The following is a 26,260-nucleotide window of genomic DNA, read 5'->3' on the forward strand; positions in this document are numbered from 1 at the left end:
AGCACCCGCAGTAGTCCAAACCACGTTCCCCCCGTGTAAAACATCCAGACCGCAGGGCGACCCTGAACTAGCCGGCGATCTCCAACGTCGCTTGACAGGTTCGTTGGACAAGGATGCAAGCCCCTAAGCCAGGCACGTCAAAGACATCAGAACGCGCCGCCCCCGTTTTCTACCCAATGCAGTGTTAAGTCACCAGACTTCTGACTCTTGTTGGCCGAGCCGCCCGACGTGGGTCCTAGGACAAACCCAGGGAAGACACTGTGAGCAGGGCGCATTTGCTCGACTTGGGACAGCGATAGGAGTCGGTAGCGGGGTAACGCCAGATGGGCAGGCAGCATTTACGTTCACCGCCTCGTCACAGTTTGGCCGTTCCTTGCAACATGGTTTTCCGCATCTGGTGTTGTAATGCAGCCAAATTGCCAACAAGACTTTCTCATTGGCCTTTGCTACAAACATGGCTGATGTCCTGGGGGCAGAATGAACAACGGAATTGGGATCATGCGATGTCCTGCGTCTTTCGTGCATCTGCAGCGATCAACGAACAGCCTTCGAGTCACACCTCTAGGCTAGAACCCATCCATAACGATCTGCCTTACTAACACCTCTCCTTGCGCCAAGCACTCTCAACACGCCTCGGAGTCGACAATCATCAATAGAAGCCATCTTGCCTGGGCTGCGGTCGGTCGCACGCCCGCCCCTGAGGACAGGCGTCAAAGGCCTGACAGCCCGGAACCCTAACGCTCGTGTCCGCCAAACCTATCTTATTCCGGTGGCAGACCAGCCAAAGCGCAGCCAAAGCTCGTCCTGATGCTGACAAGTCATGAGCCATCCCCACTTGGTCGTTGAGCGGTCGTTGAGCGGTCGTTGCCCCTGCAGCGCAAGACTGCAAAAAAGGATCTCGTGCCCTGCATGCAATCTCGCAACCACCGTACCGTACCGTACCGTGGCCTGGCTCCTGTGTAGAACCTCGGGTATCGCAGTACCGACTTGTGTGTCTCTAACAGACTTTGCGGGATCGAGTGCAGCACCAGCACGGCACATTTGACCCTGACCCCAACTCCACGTTCTCCTGGTCTGCGTGGGCGTTTGTCTCACGGTAACCCTAATCCGCAGTCATGAACTGGAGACAGTGAGAGTCGCAAGCTGGTCTGCAGACAGGAAGTGAATCATAGATCGCCTCACGGCAGCTTTGTTTTCGGCGATCGACGTCGTCATGGAATACTCCCGGTCCCAGACAAAGAGCCGCGTGCAATCTGGTACGTGTGGGCGTTGCCCAGCACGGAATAGCTACCGTGGCGGACTTTGAGCTTCCACGAACTAGGAGCTGACACGAGGGGATGAACGACAATAGTGCTTGTTGATGTCTTTGATGTCGTCTGTGTAAACAAGGTTGACCTGTTCTCGACTTTGTAAATCTCATTCAATAGTTGCCCTTGGGAACATAACAAGTTGCCGTCTAATGTCGCATCTCCAAGGCTGCATCATTACCTGAAGCACTCAGTCTCTGGTTCAATTTGCCATGTTGTAAACCGACCAACGTCACATTGGAGAGTCGTAGCCGGCGTCGTTAAAGAAGTAGAGTCCAAGTCTGAACGACTTTCTTGACTTGATATGCCGAAGCACACAGTCGATATCAATTCGTTGCAACGAGCGTCTATCTATGCATAGCTTGTATCCAGACAGCTGTACGCGCCGCATGGGCTGCCCCGTAACGCCAAAATCAAAATCAAAATCAAAATGCCACCCTCAACGTTGACCTTTGGTCTATGCAATACTCAACTCCGAATCCAATAAAACGCCGGTTGCTCTGCTGTGCTAGTAATGCTCGGTAGCAATGTAGGGTGGAGCCGCACAGTGTGGGACTTTATCATAAGATCAAAACGCCTTTCAATGGAAGCCAAACGTGGGGAGAAGGGGTGTAAGGAGGAAAAGAGGTCATCTAATGTCCAGCTGAAAGGGCTTGAACTTGCCGCCGATAGCGTTGCATCGTGGACACCGTGGTGCTCTACCACGGGTGTGTTCGCTGACAAGGACGTCAACACATTCTTGGCAAAGACCGCAGATGCATTCGGAGCAGGCGTAGCTATCTTTGAGGTTGGATAACTTGCGGCAGGCAGCACAATAGATTTGGACAGGATAAGGAAAAGTGGGGGACGAGTCCGATAGGCCTTGTGAAGCTATGTGAAAGTTTTGGCCAGATATGGCTGACTCGATCGACGATTCGACCGAAGGGAAGGGCTGGAGCTCTGACATGTCCGCTGGCGGTGGCGTCAGAGCATTGTTGAGCGGCGATGCTGTGTACGACTGTAGCTGTGAGGCCATGAATGGTGGCAGTGACTTTTGGCTGTCCATCATGTGGGGTGACATAAAGGGCGATTGCGGCACCTTGCACGATTAGTCCAGAAACCAAGGCAGAGGCTGTTATACGCACAGGAGTGAGGTCTCGACTGTCTTCCTCTGTAGCCGAGGCGGCAGCGTCAATGAGGTCTTCCCATCTCTTACCGAGGATGGCTGCAGCTGTTTGCGGCTCGGCAGAGTATGCTTTCCTGTCGTAGCTCATCCTACGGGTATGGTCTTTGGCCTGTTGCCGCTCGTGCTTGCCTCTGCGAGCATTCTGTCCCACGGACGACTTGCGCGGTCTGTTCGGCTTGATGGAGCGAGGCGCGGGCGGCAACGTGGAGGACCGGCCGGGCGGCGAGCGTGCAAGCGAAGACGGCAGCAGCTCACGGTGGATCGAGGTGGAGGTGTAGTAGGGCTCTTCGGCGGTGATGTGCTGCTCCAAGGCGGTGGGGGCGAAGCGTGCGCGGGGCCGGTAGCCCTTTGAGTCGGGCTCTGACAAGGCGTCCTGGCCGCGACAGCTGCGTCAGCGTGTCTGCCTGTGCAGGGAGGCTGCAGAATGCAAAGGACGGCGACAGGAAGCTTACCGGATCGGAGTCCCACTCGAAGTCGGGACGGTGGTTGTGCAGCGACGCAAGGGCGGCGGCAGCAGTGGCGGCGGGCAGCAGCGAGCCTCTGCGCAGCACTGGGTCGGAGGTGCGGGGGTCGCCGGCGCTGTAGTCGTCGCGGTAGAAGGCGCTCAGGTCGCCTGGGCCAAAGCCTTGCCATTGTGTCAGTCTCCGCGGCGGGTGGGGAGACGAGGGCACCAACCTTGTGGGCCTGCTGAGCTTGCGGGAAGGGGGGGCGGGGGCGGGCGCTCCTGTGGCGGGGTGTTGACCATCAACGTGAAGCTCTCCTCGGTGGCAGGCAGCTTTGAGATGTAATGCTCGGGGTGGGCGCGGCGAATGTGCTCCTGCATGGAGCGGTACCGCTTCTCCTGTGTCGCAGCGCGTGTTATTCGAGTTCGCTGTGAGCCGTGGCGGAGCTCGCCATGACGTGCTTGTGGATGCCACAGCTGCCGCAGCAGCAGACAGCAGCAGCAGCAGCAGACAGCAGACAGCAGACGACCTGAGGAGGACTCACCCCAGTGCAGCGCTTGCGACACGCCGAGCCGTCGTGGTTGCGCAGCGGACACACGACGACATTGTTCTCGTCTGAGACGGAGAAGGATCCAGTGAGCGACGCTCGCGGCGGCATGGCCAGCATCTGTTCGTGCTGTCTGTGCGGGCAGGTGGGATGAGCCCTGGGTGCAGACGAGGCGACGGGGCGGCGAGACGTTGGGCGTCAATGGCACTGGCAGAAGGCGGCGCCGCCTGGGTGAAGCTGTGGCTGTGTGAGAGCTCGGGCAGGGTGTCGCAAAGAGAGACAGAGCCGCAGCAGTGGTTCGGCACACCAAGGCCCTGGGAACAAGTGCTGGTCGAGGTGAAGAGTTGGAGTGGGGTACGCTCCCTGATCCGGTCGGTGCCTTTGACGTCTGCTGAGCGCTGTACTAGTCACACTGCCGAGCTTCAGACATGCGAGTGCAGGTAGAAGAGAATAGCGGACGAGCGGCGATATAGCTATGATTGAGCTGCTACTACACCACGGAAGGATCTGCTTCCAGCTCGCTGCAACACTGCCCACTGGACTGGGCAGCTGGGCTCCAAGCTTCAGCTGTAGCTTGGAGCTCTGGCCAATCCCGGACCTTGCATTCGTCAAATGATACCGCGGCCGCCATGAATCAATGCTGCGAAATTTGCTCTCTAAACCGTAACAAGCTTGCTCCTAGACGCACTCCTTCACAGTCATGCTGGCGGTAAGCGTCTGCGAGGGTTAGTGCAACGCAGTGCGCCGACTTTCGCAAATCTCGCCTTGGGTCAGCAAAATCATGCCACAGAGGCAACCTCGTGGCTGGCCACGCAGGAGCACCTGCATCCATGCGCCAATGCCATCGCCGTCGCCCTTGGTAGAAGAGCATAGCCAATTCCGCCAGACCTGCAACGTCGCTCATGGCTGAAGGCTGATCTTGCCATCGAGCACCTGTCTGCTGCGCTGAACGAGTGCGCGGCTCAGTGAGCATCAGCCCATTCGTCACGGGACGGGCATTGGTTGAATGGAGCCAGCCGGCGGCCCATTGGCGATTGGCAAAGAGTGCCATCCGTAGCAGCAACCTACCGTTGGACGCAACAAGCCATGGCAGATGGCGATTGAGGGCAGCTGCGATGCGATAGAGGATGGAGCTTGATGAGTTGTCGGCGGCCTCTTGATGAAAGGTGTGTGTTGAAGTGATGGCAGCAAGCGCCACGATAAGTTCGATCACCCTCCAGGGTTAGCGTCTCCCACCTGAGGCACAGAAGAGAGTCGTGCAAGGCCGCAACGCCAGCGCGAGCTGCCTGCACTCGAGAGCACCATGCCGACTTTCTGAGCCTTGGGGTATTTGAACAACTTCCCTCGCTCTCTCGACATGACATCTCAGCAACGGCTCCTAGGTCCACTGTAACAAGCCTGTTGGCGTGGGCGAGCGTGTTGAGCTGTCAAACCAGAGTGCGTTCGGCTCTTCCTGCACGTTGGAGGTTGCGCCTTCCCTCCGCAAGACCCTTGATCATGGAGGGGAAGGTGCAGACGAGGGGCCTTGTCGTGGCGTTCTCGAGTAAGCTGCTGACGACGGTTCAACTCTCTGCGATACGGAAAGCCTGCTTTCCTCTCCGTCCCTCCTCCTTCATGCCGTTCTCCAGTATCGCTTGCATCGACTCGATTGGAGAGTTGCCATGTCCCTGACAGTGAAGTCTTTGAACGGCGACACAGCGTTTCTGCTCACTTTCAGCCCACCCGTAGCCCCACTGTCTTCACCAGGCCTCTTTCCAGGATCCTTTACCATCCTCGTCGATCCCTGGCTCGTTGGCCCGTCCATCATCCTCAACTCCATCTTCTCCATTTCACACCAGAAGGCGCAACCATGCATTTCCCACCTCAAAGAGTTAGAATACGAACCGGATGTCATTCTCATCTCCCAAGACAAGCCAGACCACTGCCACGAGGAGACGCTCCGCCAGCTTGCACCTGATTGCGAATCCACCATTCTCGCAACCCCGCCTGCTGCCAGGAAGATTCGGTCCTGGAAACACTTCCGACCTGAGTTGGTTCATGCTCTACCTAGATACGTGCAAGGCGATGAGCGAACCATTCATCGCATCGTGCTGCCGCCGCCGACACCGAGAGGCTCATGCGGCGAGGTCACGATAGCATGGATGCCGGAGAAGAGAGATGTTTCGAAGCTCCACCATGCGATTGGCATCACGTACCGACCGCCGTGCACGGTGCTGTCAGCCACGAGTTCAGGGTACCACCTCGACCTTCCCATGAGCCCACCGGCATCGCCAGGGTCCCCTATGACGATAGCGTCGTCACCACGAACCATTGTACCGTCGCCCAGCTACGACCGTGAGAAGACACTTTCTGTGATTTACTCGCCGCATGGAGTGTCTTACGACATCGTTCGCTCCTACGCCTCTTCGTATCTGGTCTCGGAATCAGCTCTGCCATTGACGGCACTGCTGCACTCTTTCGACTGCGTGGACAACCCATGGTACTTGGGTGGGAACATATCGGCTGGCTCACCGGGTGGTGTTCGCATTGCGCGCGACTTGTACGCGAAAGCATGGATCTCAGCACATGATGCCGACAAAGACAATTCTGGATGGTCTGTCAAACAGACCCGCGTTGCGAAGTCTACCATTGCCCATATCACAAAGAGGCTCGAGGAAAGCCATGCGGTAAAACGTCGCACGACTGTACGCACAGATGTTGTCAGTCTGGCGTCTGGTGAAGAACGCCGCATCGAAAGATGAACATGAGCCTAAGTACAGCGGTGCACTGTACTATGCAAACTCTTCAAGAGATGGAAGTCGGTACACGAAGAGCAAGAGATGTCAACGTGTGATGGCCGGCGCATCACACGTCTTGTCTAGCGAGGCAGGCTTGTGAGGCGGAGTTCCACAGCAGATGCGAGAAGCGAAGCTATGCAAAGGTTCGCCGTCTCGGGGTATCTCAACATGACCCATACAGACGGCAAGGCTGATCGCGCTGGTGCAGGTGAGGGGCACGTCATATGTAAGAATGGTAAGGGCTGCACCCTTGTCATAGGCATTTACACCGCCTCCGCCATCGACATGGGTTGGGCAACTCGTCTGCATTGGGAGCGGTCCAGTCGTAACAGTATGCAACCTTGAAGAATGATGCCGGTGATGGTCTTGGTGCCAGGATGGTACCAGGCGTAGATGAGGGCACTTGCAAGTCTGCGGCGGTGTGGCTTTTGTGATGAATAGAGTCTTGGGTTACTATTTCGTACATGTTTAATGTATAGTGTCTAATGTCTTGTAACCATTTAACAATAATATCTCATATCTCATGTTAATGTCTAATGTTAATGTCTGTTATTAATGTCTAATGTCAGTGTCTAATGTATATGTTTAATGTCAGTGTTTAATGTCAGTGTTTAATGTCAGTGTTTAATGTCAGTGTTTAATGTCAGTGTTTAATGTTTATGTTTAATGTCAGTGTTTAATGTTTATGTTTAATGTCAGTGTTTAATGTCAGTGTTTAGTGTTAATGTCAAATGTCAATGTCTGATGGATGATTGACAAGTGATGATGAGTCACGAGTATAAATGACGAGAACGAGTAATAAGAGGGTACACCAAGTAGACTGGGGGCTCGCGGGCGTACGAGGAATACGAGACCCAAAGGACGGACCAAACGAGGTGTGTTGTCCGAGTGCGTGCAGCGAGATTGGATGGAGCGGTAATCATTATCAATCCATGGCAAGGGCATGGACTAGTAGGGCATGGACTAGTAGGGCAAGGAAGGCCGCAAGGGCAGGATACATCCGGCGCTCCGAACGTGGCGTCCAGGGAAAGAGCCGGTTGCCGGCCAGGAAAACGAAAAAACTTGTTCTGGCGCGCGGGACCTGCGGGGGTCTGCGGTGGTGAAGCTGTGCCTGAGGCGTGGCTGCACCGGTGAATGCTCAGAGGGTCGCAAAGCAGCCACAGACAGGCGTGGGCGTCGAAACGAAAGGATGACAGGGGAAGGAGGGCAGAGTGGCTGTGAGCTGTGCGCTGTGCGCTGTGAGGCTGCGGTCGCGCAAGTGTCCGCTGCTCACTGTCCAGGACCAGAATAGCTCGGACCAATTTCCCAAATTCCCAGCGTTTGGCGCATGTTGGTAGGGGAACCGCGCTGCACAGTAGCACGGCAGCAGGAGACTGCAAGGGTCATGGATGGATGGATGGATGGATGGATGGGCGTGACCGTCTGGCAAACAGGATCAACAAGACGTCGGCAACAGCTGCAGCTGCAGCTGCACTTGCACTTGCACTATTGCTGTCCTGAGATGCTGGCCTTGGTTTGATAGTGACCTCGATCGGCGTGACAGGCTGGACAAGCGCGTGGTCCTCTGGGCTACCGCTTGGAGACGAGGTGCGCGCTGCGTAATTGCAACGGGAGCATCCAGGATCTCTCGGCACGTTGCACGTCCTCCCAAGACCACGCAAGTCGGCACTCGGGACGCTGACGACGGCGGCCCTGATCGCTCTGCTCTGCCTCGCTCAGGCTACTGCGAGGCTGTTGTCCCCTTCCCACTGCCCGTAGCATCGCAGCACCGCAGCACCGCAGCATCGCAGGCTCCTCACGCCCTGACCGCCCACGTCCTTGTCCACACGCCTGCTAGTCGTTCGGCAGCCCGCGGCCGCTGTTCTTTGCCCACACACCGCGCCCACGCCCGCCGCCAGTGTTGTTGCAGCATCGCCAGCACCGCCAGCACCCTCAGCCCCAGCACCTCCAGCACCCTCAGCCCTCCACGCCCACATCCATACATCCACGCATCCACGCATTCACGCATCCACACCCGCACCCGCACCCACGACCACGACCACGACCACGACCCCAGCCAGGCTCAGCCCCCGCCGCGGCATCCTCGCCAACGTCCCCAACGCTGGCTGCCCACGCCCCGTCGCCGTCGCCTCCGCCCTACGCCGGCGTGAAGGCCGCCTCGCTGATGAGCGTGACGACCGTCCATGAGTCTCAGATGATGCCCCTGTACGCGGCCGAGCCCACCAGCGACGCCCCCAACTTCTCCCACCCGCACCCACACACACCCAAGGGCCTGCCGCACCGCTCCCCGTCCGACAAGTCGCTCCCCCTGCGTGAGCGCGCCCCCAATGGCACCGCGACCCAGTCCGGCAAGACGAGCGCCAGCACACCCAAGCTGCCTGCAAATATGCATTCTCCCGCACCCGCCCTGCCCAACGGCCGCCCCGCCAAGCCCGCGAGCATCGGCCGCCGCACATCGCACGACGACGCCCGCCGGAGCAGGACGGAGACGGACCGCGACAGCCTGCGCCCGTCCATGGACAGCCGCGCCAACTCGGGCGAGCTGCTGGCCCGCGACGACGGCTACTTTGCCTCGGTCCACGGCAGCGAGTCCAAGGACCTGCTGGGCACCACCCACGTCAAGCTGGGCCAGCTGAGCCCTCTCGACGCCACACGCGAGGCCCAGCGCGACCCGCCCCCCCACGTCTCCTCGCCGCTCGCCGACCCCAACCCCAGCGCCAGCCTGCGCGTCCCCGCCTCGACACACCGCGTCTCTGCCCCGCCGGCCTTCAACAACGACGGCGGCTCCACCACCGCCACGCCCTCGCCGTCACAGCACCCCTACCGCCTGCAGCAGCGCCACACCCTCGAGGTCCCCAAGCCGTCCACCTCGCGCCCCCGCGACTCACAGAACAGCACCGATGACGTAGTCACGGCGAGCGGGAGGTTCTCCCCAACCTCTGCTTCTCGCCGCAGAGGTTCCATGTCCCTTGTCCGCCGCACCACACGCTCCATCAACTCAGACGTGCACCTCGACGAGCTGCCTCAAGACGAAGAAGCCGCGCGCTGGGCCGAGCACATACGCCAGAAGCGAGCGAGCAAGCGCAAGCGGAGAGAAGACGAGGACGAGGACCGCGTCGTGGTCGGCACAAAGGTCGACCAGAACCACGTCAACTGGGTCACCGCCTACAACATGCTCACTGGAATCCGATTTACCGTGTCGAGAACCAATGCCAAGGTGGACCGCGAACTCACAGACGCCGACTTCGATGCCAAGCACAAGTTCTCGTTCGACATCACCGGCAACGAGCTCACTCCCTCGGCAAAATACGACTTCAAGTTCAAGGACTACGCGCCCTGGGTCTTCCGCCACCTCCGCACCACCTTCAAGCTCGACCCCGCCGACTACCTTGTATCGCTAACGAGCAAGTACATACTGTCTGAGCTGGGCTCGCCCGGCAAGAGCGGCAGCTTCTTTTATTTCTCCCGCGACTACAAATACATCATCAAGACCATCCACCACGCCGAACACAAGTTCCTCAGGAAGATTCTGAAGGACTACTACAACCACGTACAAGAAAACCCAAACACGCTTCTTTCCCAGTTTTACGGCCTTCACCGCGTTAAGATACCCTACGGACGCAAGATCCACTTCGTTGTCATGAACAACCTGTTTCCGCCGCATCGAGACATTCACCGCACTTTTGATCTGAAGGGGTCCACCATTGGACGCGATTTCCGAGAAGAGGATTTGGAAAAGAACCCCCGCGCAACACTAAAGGACCTCAACTGGCTACGAAGGGATTTGCATTTGGAGCTGGGGCCGACGAAAAAGGACGCATTCATTGAGCAGATGCGAAAGGACGTCAAGCTGATGCAGAGGTTACACATCATGGACTACTCCATGCTTGTCGGTATCCACGACCTCGAGAAGGGCAACGAAGAAAACCTCCGCGAAAAGACCTTGAAAGTCTTCCAGCCAGGCGGTGAGGCCGCCGAAGAACCCCAACCCAACCAACTGATGCGGACACCCTCCAAGTTGGAGACTGCACGTAAAGCGAGGGAGCTTCGACAGTCAGTCAAGACACAAAGGCCAGTGCCCATGGAACAAACCTCTGCCAGGATGCCGGATGAATTAGAGGATTCTAAGAAGCACTTCTTCTTCTACTCGGATGACGGCGGCTTCCAAGCTACACATGAGGACGACCGTCCTGGGGAAGAGATCTACTACCTTGGTATCATCGACTGCTTGACACACGTAAGTTCAGAGACTCAACTTGGTATTGCACTTGGACACAAACTAACATTCGCAGTACTCTCTGATCAAACGAATGGAACACTTCATCAAGGGTCTTGCCAACACGGAATCTCAAATCTCCGCCATTCCGCCCGAACGATACGGAGACCGGTTCGTCAAGTTCATCACCGGCGTAACCAAGACCAAAGAAGCAGCAGATCGAGAAAAGGCGGAAGCAGCCCTAAACCCCACAAGCGAAGCTGTCGCCGGCATCTCACGTAGCTCCACAGACCGTGTTATGGAAAAAGCCGAACACCAGGCCGAAAAGACACAGCGCCACGGCGCCCCAGAACGTGACGTCCCCAATCTCCAAATGCGCGCGGTTCGTAGCCCATCAGCGGAGCGAGGCGAAATCGGCACCACACTACCCGTCGTTGAGGAAGCAGGCGAGGCCTCCAGTCTCGGCGGCCGTAGCAACAGGAGTCACGACGCTCCGCTCCGCTCCCCACCCCCACCGCCAACGCAAGAAGCACATGCCACGCCCCTCCAAAGACCTTTGGCGCGAGACGTAGAACACGGCAGGCCACCGCCCACACCACCAAAAGACTCTGGCACCGCGAGCGAGGAGCGGCCGCCCACACCGCCCAAGGACGATCATTATGCGCACAACAGGCACTCTGGGCCGCCGACGCCGCCGAAGGAGATGAAGGGCAGGAGCTCGGTGGACAAGGAGTTGCCACGGACGCCGTTGGAGACAACCATCCGGGTCAACTAAACGGGTGCTTCTCTCGGTAGTGAGGCGCATGTCCCTACGGCGAGGCAGCGAAGAGGATGAAGGTACCATGTTTTGGAACACAAGATCTCACGCACACGTTTGCATATCGAGCCCGAGCTGGATGGAAGTCCCTTTTTTTCCTTTGATCATTCTTGCAAGCGGATGCATGATACCACTCCCATACCACGAGCAGCCTCTGCACCCCCCTATCGCTCACTCTTTCCCCCCTTCCCACGACCAACTTGGGCTTGGGCCTGGGGCTTGGGCTTTGGGGTGTGTGTGCAAGGACGCAGCTCCTGTTTTGAAAGATTCTTCCCTTTGTTGTATTTTTCCTGTATCTCAGCCTTCCCCTTTACTGCAGCGCAGAGCAGCATCACTCTCCCAACGGACCTGACCCGGCACTGCGGAAGGAAAGAAAGAAAGAAAGAAAGAAAGAAAGTTGCTGTTCTGACATGGCCCTGTTTACACGCCTTCTCTCCTTTCCCCTTTTCCCTTTCCCTTCTCTTCTGTTTTCTTGCTTTTCCTTGTCCTTGTCCCGCGTTGTCGTTGCTGTTGCTGTTGAGTGTTCTTTGTTGAGTGTTCTTGAGCGGCATTGCTACGGAATGTCTAGATCCCACATCCCACATACTCCCCCTTCTGTTTTCTTCAGCACCGTCCCCTTTGCCCCCCCCCCCTCTAGACCCGGGGGAGGTGGGGAGTTGGAGTGCGGTGTGCAAATTTTTTATTTTTTTTTTCCCTTTTTCTCTCTCCCTATTTTCATCTCACCTCTGCTGTTAGAAATCACAGCGACGCTTCTTGTAGTATAATTTTATCTGGCCGACAGCTTTGAGCATGCAATTGGGTTGGCTGAGCGGTGCATGGTCGGTCTCGGGCCGTGCGGACGGGGGATCTTCTTCGTTGGGGTTTGTGGCCTGGAAGGAGAATGGAGGTGGTGGTGGAGGGCACGTGTTGGCTACAATGCAAACAAACAAACGTCTTACATAGGCCTAGGGTAGATGGAATGTATAGAATGATACACTAAAGTCGTTGCCACCCTACCCTGTCTTGGGAGTGTGGAGTCTTCTTGTTGAAAGGGAAATGGGACGGGCGAGATGGGCTTGGATGACACGTCTGTTCCGTTCGTTCGAACAGGAGTTTTGATCACTCCAGGACCGCAGTTCGTAGTAGGATCGTGTTCAGTCATTGCAGTAACCATACGGCCATTCTCATAGGCAGCAGGCAGATCAGGACTAAGAGTTCTAGCTCTATGTAGTGTACAATGCCGCTTACCACTCGTGCTTCCTTCCAATTCCCCCCAAATCTCAGCGAGACATTTACTTGTAAAAGTCAAATTTGTCGGCCTCAGCCGTCCCCTTGACCTGGCTGGTGTATGCCTCCTCCAGGTCGGCCTGGATGATGTTGTATCTGTTCTTCCTGACAGCCCTCAGACCAGCCTCCTGCATGATTGCGGCAATGATAGCACCAGAGAGCGGGTCGTTGCGCACGATCAGGCTGTCCATGTCGACTTCGGGCGACAAGCTCATGTTGCTTGCAATGGTGGAGAAGATGAGACGGCGCTCACGACGGTCTCGCAGCGACGGGAACTCGATCTTTCGGTCCAGGCGACCTGGTCGGAGGAGCGCGGGGTCGAGCGTGTCGGCACGATTGGTGGCCATGATGACCTTGACGTTGGAAGTCTGGTCGAAACCGTCCATCTGGTTGAGCAGCTCGAGCAAGATACGCTGGACTTCTCGGTCGGCACCTGTCTGTGCGTCGAAACGCTTGGTAGCAATGGCATCGATTTCATCGATGAAGATGATGGATGGTGAGTTTTCGCGCGCCATTCGGAAAACGTCACGAACCATGCGCGGTCCCTCACCAAGGTACTTCTGCACGAATTCAGACCCCACAACACGGATGAAGGACGCTGTTGTGCTGTTTGCAACAGCCTTGACCAGCATCGTCTTTCCTGTGCCCGGAGGTCCGTACAGCAGTACACCGCGCGGCGGGTCGATACCGATCTGCTTGTACAAGTCGAAGTGTGTGAGGGGCAGCTCGACAGCTTCTCGGATCTCCTGCTTCTGCATGTCCAGACCGCCAACATCGGCATATGTCACGTCTGGCTTCTCATCCTGCCCAAGCATGGCGATGGAGGAGTCAGCCTCAGGAGGCAGGATGTCGACGAGGGCATTGGAGTGGCGGTGGAGGGCGACCGAAGACGAGGGCTTGAGGAGTTCGCGGTCGAGTGTGGAGAGAATACGGACGACGTAGTTTGAGCCGGTCGAAGACTGTACAATGCCGGTACTGGGTGTGTTAGCTTGGAACGTCGGTGGTGATACGTTGTTCAGCTTACTTCTGGTCGATCGCCTCCATGAACTGCCCGATCACGAGCGGCACACTCTGAATCCTCTTGATCTCCTCTTGTGCTCTCACCAGCTCACGCTTCAAGCTCCGCTGCTCATCCTTGATGTACTCTTCTTGGAGGTGGATGTATCTGCGACAGTTAGCCACCCGTAGCTGTGACCCAAGGCGGGGCTGGTTGCGTACTCTAGTTGTCTCTGTAGCTTCTTGAAGTTGGAGTAGTCGTCGTCGCCCTCTGTCGTGAAGCCCTCTAGCGCGTCGAAGTTGGGTATTGAAGACGGGAGCTGCTTCTTGTGCGGCGGGACGGTGTTGAGCGGGTTCTCGACGGCGGCGTCAGCCATGTTGGGCGCTGATTATGTCGGAGTGGTGGTAGTAGGGACGGTGACAAGGTTTGGGGGCAGGTGGGCCGGGCTGGGTATGGGTACGGGTGAAGGGCTGTGGCAGGGGTCGTGGGCGTGTTTGCCTGTCGCCGTGCCGATGAAGCTCATGGACGGCGTCGTCGGCGCGTTCGAGTTGCCAAGACCGATACATCACTGCATCACGCACGTCACGTGAGTGGATAGATATTCCGAAAATCGACGGTCACGTCGAGTCGCCAAGAACAGCGACGCACTGTTTGGAGAAACGATGGGCTGTGTTGTTGTTCCATCGCTCTATGCAGGCACTGTTCAGCCTGGGCGTGAATGGTATGTGAACATGCAGTGGTGGATCAATCAAGTCTAGAAGAGCACAACGACTGGGCCAGATGTTGAACTCAACAACGAGCGTGCTCTGGCTGAGGACAGTAGAGGTAGCCATTGTTCGGCTTGGGCTTCGGTGTTTGACTCCAAGTAAGCGAGAGTCACACCAGCTTGCAAAGCCCGACGAGGGAGAGAGCATGGCGTGGTTGGACTGGGCGAACCTAAGCGGTCTTCGAAGAACAAGGCCGCAGCCGACCATCAGCGCGCCTCTCACCACGCACCTGGGTGATGTAATAAGTGGGGAGAGAGAGACATGCGCTCCCGTGTCACAACGGTCGAAAGACCGGCCCCGGGGGGGTTCGATTCAGTTAGCTCAGGCTTGTGAGTGCCGGCAATGCAGCCACTCCACTGGTTGCGATGCGACAAACGCGTGTTCTGGAATCTCGCGACCGACGGTGCATGCTCTGGTAGCGTTTCGAGCAGATTGCCAGCATTTACCGCTCGTTGTTGCTTTTGCTGTGCTGGAGCCCTTCCGCGCTCCTACGAGGTGGCTGGACCACTTGCATCTCGTGACTCCAGTCCGCTTACTTAAGCAGGCTGTTAGACGCTCCTCAACCTCAGCAGAGCGCGTCGAAGGAGCGTGCGGTACTGAACTTACCGAACCCCATCACATTCCCCGCACTGCCCGATGAGGAGATCCTGATGAAGAGATCCTTCTAGCGCCTGTCATTTGTCGTGCGGTGTATGTTACTTCTGGTCCCTTCACCTTGTGCTCCTGCCCTCCCTGCGCTGCGAGTGGCCCTAGTGCTGCATCCATTAGTCGCGTCTACTCTCACATCAACATGCCTGCTGACGTCTTGCGGTACAGGTGGATTGAATGCACCCTCGTGCGCCCAGCACAGCCTCCTTCGACTGTTACCCACCGCGACGTTTCTTGTTTTCGCTCGCCGCAAGCGTCCATCCACCGTAGCCGCGCACCATGGACTTCTCCCCTCAGCAGAACGGCATGTACGACCCGTCGAGCTTCATCGACCCGAGCGCGACGATCGCAAACCCCCAGATGAACGGCGCGCGCGGATTTCCAATGAATTCCCTGCCACAGAAACGCGATTCGAATTCTAATGTGCTGTCGCGTTCTCAGACACCGTCGCAACAACCCCAATTCGGCTTTCAGCAGCAGCAAGGCTTCACGCATACCCCGTCGCCGACCATGCAGAACCAGAACTTCGTGCCTGGGCAGATGGGGCAGCAGCGCATGCAGACATCGTCGCCCGCGCAAAACCCCCACGCGCCGCAAATGTCTCCCATGGGCTTCCAGGGCAATGCGATGAACCAGGGCTTCAATCCGAACGCTGGCGGCCAGTTTCCTGTACAATCAGTGCAGTTGTCCCAGAACCTTCAAGAGCGACAGCTGCAGGCGCAGAGGCAATATGCCATGCGGCTACAGCAACAAGCACAACAGCAGCAACACCAGCAGCAACAACACCAGCAACAACAGCAACACCAGCACCAGCAGCACCAGCAGCAGCAAATGGGTGGTGCCATGGGGAACCTGGCGGCGGCCAACATGGCTGCGCAACAGCGGCATCAGTCGGGACAAATGCCTCGCGCGATGCAACATCCTGGCATGCAGCCAAACCCGATGCAAGCGCAACAAGCACAACAGGCGCAGCAAGCGCAGGCCGCACAACAGAATCCTCAGGTTGTGCTGCAGCATTTCACAAAGAATGTAGGTGCGCTTATGACTCAGCACCAACGACCTTTCAATCCTTCCCCTCAGGTCGCTGGCCGCGTGATCAATCTTCAGAACCTCTATAGGATAGTGATGCAGTTCAAGGGTTACCGATACGTAACGCAGTCGCAAGGCTGGCCGCGGGTTGCGCAGATGATGCAGATACCCCCACAGCAGTTTCCAACGGCCCCAGAAGAGCTTCGTATTGCGTACGAGCAGAACCTGGGTCTCTACGAACAGGCTTATATTCAAAGGCAAAACCAGCTGAAGGGCGTAATGCCTGGGCAGGGCCAGATGGGGGGTGCAATGGGTCCACAAATGTCTCCGACAAGACCAGCGATGCCAGGCGCACCACCAAATGCAGCACAACAAGAGTATCTTCAACAATTACAGAGGACAAAGGAGGCTATGCAGCAACAGCAACAACAAAGACAATCGATGCCACCGACCCCACAGCAGCCCCAATTTAGTGCTACACCTGCACCGCAACAGTCGACACCCATACAGAACAATGCCTCTCTTCCCGATCTCAACGGCCGGAGCACCCCTCAAACGGATGGAAATGCGCGGAAAAGCATGAGCCGGCAGCTCGAAGAGACCCCTGTCCAAGGTCAGGAGCCTACTAATGCACTAGCAACCCCAGACAAGCCTGAACCAGTTGCTACCCCGGCACCGGCGGCGATAGAGGTTGTTGAAAAGCGACAACCAGTGATTGAGCAGGACGACGGCACGCGCGTCTATCAGCCAGCGTACCGGACGCAGGATACTTGGGGCGGCTTAGACTTTGACTCCGACAACTTCAAGAACATGATCGAGATGATTGTCAACTACAAACCGAACGTTCCACTGTTACATGAAGCAGGCGTCATAGATATACGAGCTCTGACTATGAGTCTTCGGTCTGGACTGCATGCAGAAACAAGACTTGCGCTGGACACTCTATCGAAAATCACATACGACAACAATGTTCAGTTGGATCTTGGGCAATGCGAAGATCTGGTAGACGTTTTGGTCGAATTTGCAGAGGAACAGCTGGAAGTTCTCGGAAACGACAATCCCGAGGTCACTGACATCCTGGATCTTACGCCATACGAGGACGTGATGCACAACTGCCGGACGGAAGCCGCAACTCTACAGGAACTTCCAGAAGTAGGGACAAAAGAGCACACTCTGGATCGAACGGCCGACCGGCTACTGGCCATCACAACCACATTCCGCAATCTTTCCTTCCTCGAGGTCAACCACCTGTCATTGGTGAGCCCTACAGTACTGAAGTTCCTATCCAACTTCATACGGCTAGTTGGCACCCGCGTACTACTCTTGCGATCGCATATCAACACCTTTGACTTCATGAAGGATCTCGTCACCCTCTTCTCCAACACAAGTGCAAAGATCACCTTGCCTTCGCGCGAGGATGCTTACGCTGTGCTACACTTCCTCTGCGCCTTCGCTCCAGTGCCCCGCCCTGGCAGCCCGGTCAAATTTACTCCTTTTAATCCGCATATACACCGCTACCTTCCTTCTGCAGTCGATAGCCTGGCCAAACTCCTCGCTCGCGACGACCCCAACAGGACATACTATAAGCAGATCTTCGTCAACGAAGCAACTGCAAGCCCACCTTACGACCTCCTGACGCGAGCATTCGCCTTGGCGATATCCGTTGTACCTGACCGCAGCTACGTTGAGAACAAGATGTATCAAATGAAAGAAGCGCGTCCCAAGGAGGTCCGCATGTTCGAGGCGCGCATCGCAGAGTCACGTAAAGCATATTTGATGCAGGGCATGCTCGCAGCCGACATTCTCGCCAGCTTAGCACCTGGACCTGAGAGCGGTGTCTGCCGCTCTTGGCTCGAAGCTGAGGATGGCTGGGCAAACAGCCTGCTCAAGTTCGCCATGTCTCTCTCCGCCACTGATGCCGCGATCCAACCTACGCCTCCACCGCCAGCCCACCGGGGCCAACGGCCGATGGAGCCCGACCGTGAAGGCTTTCAGCTTATTGTGCACCGTGCACTGTCCACATTGAAGCGTCTGGGGGACAAGTCGAAGGGCAGCGATGCACCAGTCAAGAGTGCACAAATGAACGGTACTCCAAGCCACGACGAAGAAGAGGACGACGACGAGGACGACGACATGGAAGTGTTCAATTTCAATGGCACAACCTGGAAAGTCAAAGCGGACTTCCTTCCACGCCGAGAGACGATGCTTGGTGCATTACTCACATCCAACTTGGACGTCAGGAGTTTGAATCAATTTTGCAAGATCGGGTATCTGGACGAGTGAATGGTGTTCTAGAAGTGAGGTGTCACGGCGAAATCAAGGGCGTTGTGTACTGTGTATAGCGTAGGAGCTTGCATTGGCGGGATTTTTGGCACTACTGCATTGCGAACGAACAAGCTTTGGCTTGGTCTCTCCAGACATTGAAACTACATTGGCACGAGTGCCTTTTTCTTCTTGAAATGTAATCGTCCATTCAGCAGAAGCAGTATTGCTTTTGGCGGGCATCTGCACGTCACCTTGAAGCTTTCGCCGGTAGGCTCATGGACACCTTCCATGGCCTTCCATCATTGCAACATGCTCGGGGTTGAAAACATTCCCAAGACCAGGAATAGCACTGGAGTTATGAACTAACTACAAGTACGATGCTAATGCTTCGCAGATACTACGTGGTAGAGTAGCCTTGCAACTGTACACTAAGGGAGGCTGAATGCGTCGGTCCTGCCGATGTGTCACGGCACTAGTTGGCGGCGAGTGCGGCTCTGCCCGACGTGTTGTTATTTTCAGCTGGTCTAAGAAGCTATGGGATTTGTGAATGTTCGTTGGCCCTACAGTGATCGTGCCACAGGAGATATCTGCACGGTTGATGCGCACGCCCTTACAGTGGCGTTTGAGGGATATTGCGCCCCTGACAATCGTCATAGGACTGCAATTTCTGAAGACTCTTGCTACGACGAGGTTGATATCCTATTGGAAGTCAATTTCTCACAAGTCACCATAATCGAGCACAACAATGTCGTGACATCGTGTGAGTGCCTCTCAGAGCAAAGCAACTGAGTGGCATTCACCGCTTGCAATACGAGATATGGTGGTATGTGCTGTACATCCCAATGGAAATTCTGAGCAGATGATGCGCAGGTATATTTGATGTTCTATTCTTGTCGCCGGACCCCTCTCCTGCAGCCAATCTCAACACTCGGAACTTTAGCGATGACTCAAAATGGCAGCCAGCTAGCCAGCCCCGGGTGGACTGCCAATGCATCAATTGCACAGGCCACTCCGTAGCTCGCTCGCTGTGGCAACTCAACGTGACTTCATGCGAGCAAGGATAGCCGAAGAAGACCCGTACCTGGAAAGAGGGATCTACCTTGCGCCGGCTGTCACAAAATATGGAGAATATGAGCGGACGGACCATCTTCTCTCTCGTGTTCGTGCGGGATGACTTCATGGCCCAGCAACACCAGCCTCAGTGGCTCGGTGGCATCCGCTCGGGAGCGGCGGCATCACGGTAACCAGATGGGCTTACCAGCGCAGAGGACAATGCCCATATAAGAAGCTGGCCTCATCCTGCAGTGGAATTATTCTCACTACACCATCAACACACCATTCCACTTCCTCAACCCTCAACCCTACATCCACACTACTCAACGACTAAACCTACCATCTTCAACAACATCAGTATGAAGTTCACCACCGCTGCCATTGCCGCCGCCGCCGCTGCCCTTGTCTCCGCTTCCCCCTGCGGCAAGTCTACCAACGACACCGAGATCAAGACTGGCGATGTCTTTCGCATCATGAGCATCCGACCCGGCTCTGACATCCAGTACGGCTCAGTCCAAGCCGCCAACAGTGGCTTCCTCGTCAACGCCCCCAAGCAGAACGCATCCTGCAGCGAGGACGTCAACTACGCCTCCTTCTTGCTCACAGAGGCTGGCGAGCTGTTCCTCAATACTGCCAATCCTCCACAACAAGCGTATGTCGACCGTTCTGGCATGGGCCAGGGTCTCTTCCAGTACACCACTGGTGTACAGGGTGCTCCCCGCAACAGCGAACGTACTGGCTTCACACTCGACGCGGACAGCAATCTCATCTTTAAGGACCAGACCAACCAAGAGATTGGCTTCCAGGCCTGCCCCAGCGCTGCCCAGGGCGGCTACTCTGTTTGGCTGAACTCTGTCCACGACCCCGCTGGTTACAAGGACTGCCTTAACTTTGTTGCCCGCGCGATCAAGGAAGACAAGCCTATCTCTTGCATGTATACCAGCTCTTAAGCCCGTCGCTTAGTACCTGCGGCATAGGGAGATGATGACTACGATCTGCATTCTTGTTGCGCATATTCTTGCACTTCTTAGCATAGCCTGTTTGGATTCCATCTTATAATACTTCGGTCTCTATTTTTGGGAAGTAGAGATAATCAATGCATCAATGCATCCACAATCTATTTTTTGCAACGTGAAAAGTGTTGTTGTGAATGCTCCGAATTTGAATGGTCATAGCCTTCTGTCATGTGTCGCGCTTACTTTTGTATACTTCACACAGGTAATGCAAGTCAGATCGATCTTTTTCAATGCCTTCCCGCCTTCACCGCCAACAAACATCGGCTATTCATTGCAACCAAGACAACACTGTGACCGATGAACACGAGTGAAAATTCGCCATCATGATGTCGGTGGTACAACGAAGCCTGCCGAGCCCTTGCGTTGCAGCAAAAGCCGGCTTCAAGCCAAAAGTCCATGGTAATGCAGGAGGTATTTGATGTCATACTTCAACCCATCTGCAACCTAAGAAGTGTCACACGACTTCAGCAATTTCTCTCGACTATAAAGAGCAGTGAAAATTACTCCAGAGGCCTCTAGCAAGACTGCTGAAGGAGCTATCGCAGGCACAATGTAGCCAGCTTTTCCTGCAACGCGAAAGCCAATCTTCCGTCTAAGTTGTCTGAACAGACTCCTCACAGTGCAGGAAACTCTTCAAGGCACCATGCCAGTTTCCTCATCGCAGAGACAGGGATCTAGTCGAGGCAGTCTCGTGCCATACCTCCACGTAAATACGCCGTATGTGCACGCAATGCCGCAACAAAATAGCCACGCTCGAGCCTACTGTCTTTGGTCAGCTGCTCAAGAGCATGCAACCAGTATCGACCGCGTTGTACAGAAAGCTCTGTATGTCGCAGTTGCAGTTGGTTGTAAGTAACAATCTAGGTCTTCGGTGAGCTTGTCAAATGGCCATTCAAAAGATTCGACTTCAAAATTGTCTCCGTCCATAGAGTTATATGACTGCAGCAAATCTGACTAACTCAACTTGTTCTGCATAATTATATCTACGCTCGTCATGCGTTCGAGCAGGGCAGTCATATCGAGATACTGAGCGCCGCTCTACGGAAACACAAAAGAGATGTTGCGAACTTTCTTGTCCAATGGTGGTAGTCTCTTCGGGCTAGCAAACACCTTATGCACGATGCCAATACGTTCGATACTCTTCTCTATCCCCCTTCTCCACTGCCATGCCTTACCACGATGTGGATCATGCGCCCGATCGTGCAGGGACCGTTCGTTTTCGAGTACGTCTTCTACACGTACACACTCGATGTTGCGTTATCAGTGACGCTCTACCATGCCGAATAGTCCAAGTGTTTACGCCGTGACATGTCTTCTGATGACTCGTCGGCTGTCTTATCGAGAATAACCACCACTCTCTGCGATGCCTCGACTGGGGTCGAGGACATCTGTCAAAACGGATATAACACCCAATGTAAAGACGGAAAATGAACTATTGGCAGCTTACTCCAGAACATCGCTCTACGAAGAAACACGGAAAGATCTTCGACGGATAGCACTCTTCGCTTTAGTAAGAACCAGGCAGGAGCTCGGTCGGGATGCGTGCTGTTCAGACGAGCTCATGGCTGGGGAATAGATTGACTGAGAAGACAACCACGCTGTTCCAATGCAGCAAAACACACGCCATCACCTGGAACATGGCATCGATTCAAGGTACCAGGGCAACGCTGGATTGGTCGGAGACCATTCACTACTTCCACCAGCTAAACATATTCTTCGAGATTGCCTCTCGATGGTGGAGCTCATTGTATGAGGTTCGACCATTCACGTCATTCCCCTCTTCGTTAGAATGGAGTTGCAGTTACTGTAGATCGATTAGCGTACCAATTTGAATCATCCAAGTACTGGTCGTAGCCTTGCAATGGGTTGCGTAGCCGTCGATACGTATGTGGACCGAAAGATGTAATGTGCAGAAACCTCGAACCTTGCGCTTTTTTCTTGATATAAACGTAAATGTCGTTTCTCGGGCTACAGGTGCCTCCAGAAGATCTCAAGTCCCTTGGTGTTGTCATTGTAAGAGCACATGTAGCTGTCCCTTATTGCAAGAAGAACCCCCGCCGCCGATCTCAGTCGCCAGATACAGGTTTTTATTCGAGAATTGGTGCTACGACGGAGAAGCAGGGCCTCAAGTATTATCTCGACGTGGATATGTGATTGTAAAATTTTGTATTGCAATATTTATCATTATTATCAGAAAATCTTCATATCAAATCACAACGTCCGTTATGGTCTAGTGGCTAGGATACATCGCTCTCATTAGCAAGTGCCGATGTGGCCGGGGTTCGATTCCCCGTGACGGAAATATGATTTTTGCACCGTGGTGGCGATCCTGGAGTGGTCGTAGTAGTTGCGGTGCGGTGTGAAAGAGTTTTTCGGCCGAGTCCGGAAGCCCCACCGTTTCCCATGTCACGTCTATAAGTGGGCACTGTTGTGCCTCTATTCTTTGCTGGAATACAGCGACTCTGTGAATAGAGTATACATGAAAAGAAGAGCTAAGCGGTACATTTTATTCTGTTTTCGCTTCTGCTGTACAGCCTCACAGAGGGTTCTTTTTATGCGCTCGTTGAGACTCTCAGTTCTCGCCGAGTATACGCACAACCCTTGCGCGGCGGATATCATACTATGCTACCTTGCAGGTAATCTCTGACGCTCTTGAACAGTATTTGCGGCGGATTCCTGATACTATTTGGCACACATGTGTACTACAATACTGCCGAAAACAAAAACCATGCTGTACACGATCTCTCGCGGTACAGACCCAACTACCATCTCTAAATGTGGCTCTTCTTCTTCCAAAAGTCCGCCTTCACTCCACCGGCCTGAATCAGCGTCTTCTCAGGCGGTTCGGCACCCAGCAACAGCTTCATCTCAGGATCGCCCTTCTCCATGGCCCGTTGATACGCCGGCCTATCACCGACGTCCTTCAAGTACCGCACGATATTCGGGTACTCTGTGAAGCTCACCAAGGGCCCAAAATACCGCTTCGACGTAAGCGAGTAGACGGTCATGATGTCCGCGACGGTAAAGTCCTCTCCAGCCAGCCAGCTGCAGCTCTTCAGCCGCTCGTCCAGAATCCGCAGCGTCTCATGCAGCGCATGCATGGAAACCCTCAGCGCCGCGTTGTCCGGGGGAATCTGCCCGATTTCGAAAAACGTAAACCGGTTCATTAGCGCCTGCAGCGTGCCGTTTGAGAAATGGTACCAGTGCACAAAGTCGACGTACCCGGGCTCGCCGTACGTCTTCGCTAGCTTCTTCTCTGGCTTCTTCTGACTTCCGAGCTCGCCCGCGGCGTTCTTCGCTAGGATGTAGTCGCATATTGCGGCGCTTTCCGAGAGCGTGATGCCTGCTTCTGGGTCTTCGATGAAGGGGGCTTTTCCTGTTGAGTTTCCTGCCATGTCTTTGAGCGACTGCGGTGCCGCGATCGGGTCGCGCGTGTGGTGTACGATTTTGTAGTCGATGGCGAGTTCTTCGCATAGGAAGAGGATGCGCTCGCTCTGCGAGATGCCGAGGTGGTGGATTGTGAGGACCATGTTCGTTTTCTTGGATTGCTTCTTGTCTGCGAGAGACCTGGGTTTGCGGTAACTATGGTTACAGCTCAAACCAGCTCTCGGTGGTAGCAGAAAACGGTGGATCTCAACTACATCTTGGATGCTGTGACGTCAGTCATCGAATCAGTGCTCACGGAGAACTACCAGTGAAGCACTCGAAGGTTGACCTCGGCAAGTGCAACACTCTCCACGGCTACAGAATCCTACCAGCCGATCAGAGCTGCAGAGGACCTTCGATGATGGAAGCGCCCCCTAGGGAAGGTGCAGGTGGTATAGGTTCGAAGTAGGGTGATGTGAACATAGTATGCACCGAATACGTAGAATCCGATGGAGTTTTGGAAGCAGAGTTGTTAAAAAACAAAGCAAACGAAGTACTAGGTTAGGTTTTGATTTGTTTCGATTCGTATGCCATAGTCAGCTTATCTTGTTAATTTTTCTTTCTCACCGTGAAGATGACTTCCGTTCTCCGAGGCCTTACGGGACAGCTACCTTTACGCTTGCTCGCCTCCTGCTGCCCGTTGCTGAAACAAATCCAAACGCATCAAGAAGCAGATGTTAGATCCAACGATTTGTTTGATCTCAAAGCTTCTACGAGTTTTGTTTGTTCAATTGGGAGGAATCAAACAAGAGCAGATCAGAATTTCGTGTCTCATTTGATTTTTGACAACCCTGGTTGGAAGTGCATGTACATCGGCGATACGAAGAATCGCAGGTCTCAAAACCGAAAGGAATCGTACATTCCACACTTCCAGACCACTACTTCTTAGATGCAACCTCCTCCCACTGCACAGCAGCCCACTCCTCCACATACCCGACCTGTCCCTCCTCAACATCACTAGGCTTGCAGTCCTTGCTGCAGACGCCCATGATGATAGTGCCCCACTCCATACCGTCGATGCTCATCTCCTCTGCCTCGAGCTCAGTGATGGCGTGCGGTGTAAGCTGGACCTCGAACACTCGGTCAGCACCACAATTCTGGCATCGCGGCATACCCACTCCTCCCCTCCCAGCCGTCTGTACCTTTGCATTCGAAGATGGACCGTTCTCGGAATGCGAAGCGAGAGCCTTGCCGATAGCGTCTGCATCACTGTACAGCAGCGGTTTCCCCTTGAACTCGTAACGCAATATCTGTTCCGGATTTTCGCCCACTCGGTCCGCAAATTTCTGGAAAGTTGCGTCGTGAGCGGATTCGTAGATCTCCTTGTCCTCTTTGCCTCCACCACTTCCCGAGCCTTCGCCATCAATATCCATTATGCGCACGTTCTGAGGCACTTCGGGAGCAGAGGTCCCGAGGGTTTCATATTCGGCATCGAGTGAGTAGTAAGGGAAGGGCGCTGGGAATGCTGACTCTGCAGGCCAGGGTTCGTGAGGTCGTGCGGATTGTGGTGTGGTGGCTGCAGGAGCAGAAATGCGTGCTTTTTGCGCAAAGGTCTCAGGAAGGGAAGTAGACGCCTCGTCTTTCTGCTCGTCGGACGTGACTTCAATCGTGGGTGTAGGAGCGGTGGGAGCGGCGAACGGGTTGGCGCTGGCGGGCGAAGCAAATGGATTCGCTGGTGCTGTGCCATTCGAGTTCGAGGAGAAGGGGTTCGAAAAGGGGTTCGCAGGTGTTGCCGAGCCTGTGCTGCTCTTCACGCCGAAAAGTGATTCCCCAATCTTAGGGTGTGGCTTCGCTTCTTCTTGATAAACCTCTTTCTTCTCCGGCTTGACGCTCGACTTGGCCGATGCGCCCTTTGCAACGCGCACCCCACGGACACTCCTCACACTGCCCTCCTTCCTCCTGCATGCTTTTCGCCGGCAGCTCCAGATGTACAGTCGTCGCTCGTGGCCAGGAAAGTGGTCAGGTAGGTCGCCGTTGAGCTCGAGCAGGAGGCTGACAAGGCCGTTGCATACTTTGCATTTGGCGAGCGCGCCAGAAGGCGCTGTCTTGCCATCGATCCAGCTCTGTGTCGCCGGTCAGTCAAATTTCTCGTGTCAGCAGTCTTGCACGTACGGGTGCGCCGCCAATGTGAGAAACAGCGTCTCCTGTAGCGTCCTGGGTCGCAAAGCCGAGCAGTACGTTGGTCTCGGTGTATTCCTCGCCCTCATCGGAGGACTCGCTATCGTAAGGCGGCATCTTGGTGTGTCTGTTGGGGGTTATGTCGCTGTGTCAGTGTTTATCGCGGGGGTTGTTAAAGTTCCAAAATTTTGGCGGGGCGCGAGTGGCGCCAACCATTTATTCAGCTAGCCGGACCCTCCTTAACCAGCATGCTCGCAGATCGTCGTCATGTCTCGAACGTACACACGTGTAGGTCAAGCGCTGAAGATATGGAACAAGCAGCTTGAGCGACTTCAAATCCGCGCCAACAGGTGCATGTTTGCTAGCAGATTGAGCTTTTGCTGATCAATGCAAACCACCACGT

The 26,260-nt window shown here is 55.2% G+C and overlaps 8 protein-coding genes across 8 annotated transcripts, besides 13 other annotated features; 4 read left to right on the top strand and 4 right to left on the bottom strand.

The window, feature by feature from the left end:
* Positions 1-1,935: 1,935 nt before the first annotated feature.
* On the bottom strand, positions 1,936-3,573 carry EKO05_0009756 (uncharacterized protein; the record flags this gene model as incomplete). Its single annotated transcript, XM_059637611.1, has 5 exons — positions 1,936-2,385; positions 2,432-2,845; positions 2,925-3,097; positions 3,148-3,313; positions 3,460-3,573. 5 exons carry the CDS (start codon positions 3,571-3,573, stop codon positions 1,936-1,938), a joined length of 1,317 nt encoding a protein of 438 aa, XP_059493594.1.
* Positions 3,397-3,441: a tandem repeat.
* Positions 3,574-5,123: 1,550 nt separating the features above from the next.
* EKO05_0009757 (uncharacterized protein) lies at positions 5,124-6,203 on the top strand (the record flags this gene model as incomplete). Its single annotated transcript, XM_038946925.1, has 1 exon — positions 5,124-6,203. One exon carries the CDS (start codon positions 5,124-5,126, stop codon positions 6,201-6,203), a length of 1,080 nt encoding a protein of 359 aa, XP_038795130.1.
* Positions 6,204-6,703: 500 nt separating this feature from the next.
* Positions 6,704-6,992: a tandem repeat.
* Positions 6,993-7,450: 458 nt separating this feature from the next.
* Positions 7,451-7,486: a tandem repeat.
* Positions 7,487-7,623: 137 nt separating this feature from the next.
* Positions 7,624-7,651: a tandem repeat.
* A 41-nt stretch (positions 7,652-7,692) lies between these two features.
* Positions 7,693-7,724: a tandem repeat.
* Positions 7,725-7,995: 271 nt separating this feature from the next.
* Positions 7,996-8,029: a tandem repeat.
* Positions 8,030-8,265: 236 nt separating this feature from the next.
* Positions 8,266-8,291: a tandem repeat.
* A 112-nt stretch (positions 8,292-8,403) lies between these two features.
* On the top strand, positions 8,404-11,230 carry EKO05_0009758 (1-phosphatidylinositol-4-phosphate 5-kinase; the record flags this gene model as incomplete). Its single annotated transcript, XM_038942463.2, has 2 exons — positions 8,404-10,476; positions 10,532-11,230. 2 exons carry the CDS (start codon positions 8,404-8,406, stop codon positions 11,228-11,230), a joined length of 2,772 nt encoding a protein of 923 aa, XP_038795131.2.
* Positions 8,635-8,673: a tandem repeat.
* Positions 11,231-11,640: 410 nt separating the features above from the next.
* Positions 11,641-11,669: a tandem repeat.
* A 30-nt stretch (positions 11,670-11,699) lies between these two features.
* Positions 11,700-11,767: a tandem repeat.
* A 776-nt stretch (positions 11,768-12,543) lies between these two features.
* Positions 12,544-13,911, bottom strand: EKO05_0009759 (26S proteasome regulatory subunit 6B; the record flags this gene model as incomplete). The annotated part of the gene is made up of 3 exons (XM_038942397.1): positions 12,544-13,513; positions 13,563-13,703; positions 13,757-13,911. The coding sequence occupies 3 exons, from the start codon at positions 13,909-13,911 to the stop codon at positions 12,544-12,546; spliced, it is 1,266 nt and encodes a 421-aa protein (XP_038795132.1).
* A 1,318-nt stretch (positions 13,912-15,229) lies between these two features.
* Positions 15,230-18,262, top strand: EKO05_0009760 (uncharacterized protein; the record flags this gene model as incomplete). Its single annotated transcript, XM_038946926.1, has 1 exon — positions 15,230-18,262. The coding sequence occupies one exon, from the start codon at positions 15,230-15,232 to the stop codon at positions 18,260-18,262; it is 3,033 nt and encodes a 1,010-aa protein (XP_038795133.1).
* Positions 18,078-18,112: a tandem repeat.
* Positions 18,263-19,590: 1,328 nt separating the features above from the next.
* Positions 19,591-19,647: a tandem repeat.
* Positions 19,648-19,656: 9 nt separating this feature from the next.
* On the top strand, positions 19,657-20,247 carry EKO05_0009761 (uncharacterized protein; the record flags this gene model as incomplete). The annotated part of the gene is made up of 1 exon (XM_038946927.1): positions 19,657-20,247. The coding sequence occupies one exon, from the start codon at positions 19,657-19,659 to the stop codon at positions 20,245-20,247; it is 591 nt and encodes a 196-aa protein (XP_038795134.1).
* Positions 19,667-19,698: a tandem repeat.
* A 2,837-nt stretch (positions 20,248-23,084) lies between the features above and the next one.
* Positions 23,085-23,843, bottom strand: EKO05_0009762 (Glutathione transferase; the record flags this gene model as incomplete). The annotated part of the gene is made up of 1 exon (XM_038946928.1): positions 23,085-23,843. One exon carries the CDS (start codon positions 23,841-23,843, stop codon positions 23,085-23,087), a length of 759 nt encoding a protein of 252 aa, XP_038795135.1.
* A 774-nt stretch (positions 23,844-24,617) lies between these two features.
* On the bottom strand, positions 24,618-25,974 carry EKO05_0009763 (uncharacterized protein; the record flags this gene model as incomplete). The annotated part of the gene is made up of 2 exons (XM_038942679.2): positions 24,618-25,802; positions 25,852-25,974. 2 exons carry the CDS (start codon positions 25,972-25,974, stop codon positions 24,618-24,620), a joined length of 1,308 nt encoding a protein of 435 aa, XP_038795136.2.
* Positions 25,975-26,260: the final 286 nt, after the last annotated feature.

The sequence above is a fragment of the Ascochyta rabiei genome, chromosome 17 (genome assembly GCF_004011695.2).
Source record: "Ascochyta rabiei chromosome 17, complete sequence".
Taxonomy (NCBI): Eukaryota; Fungi; Ascomycota; class Dothideomycetes; order Pleosporales; family Didymellaceae; genus Ascochyta; species Ascochyta rabiei.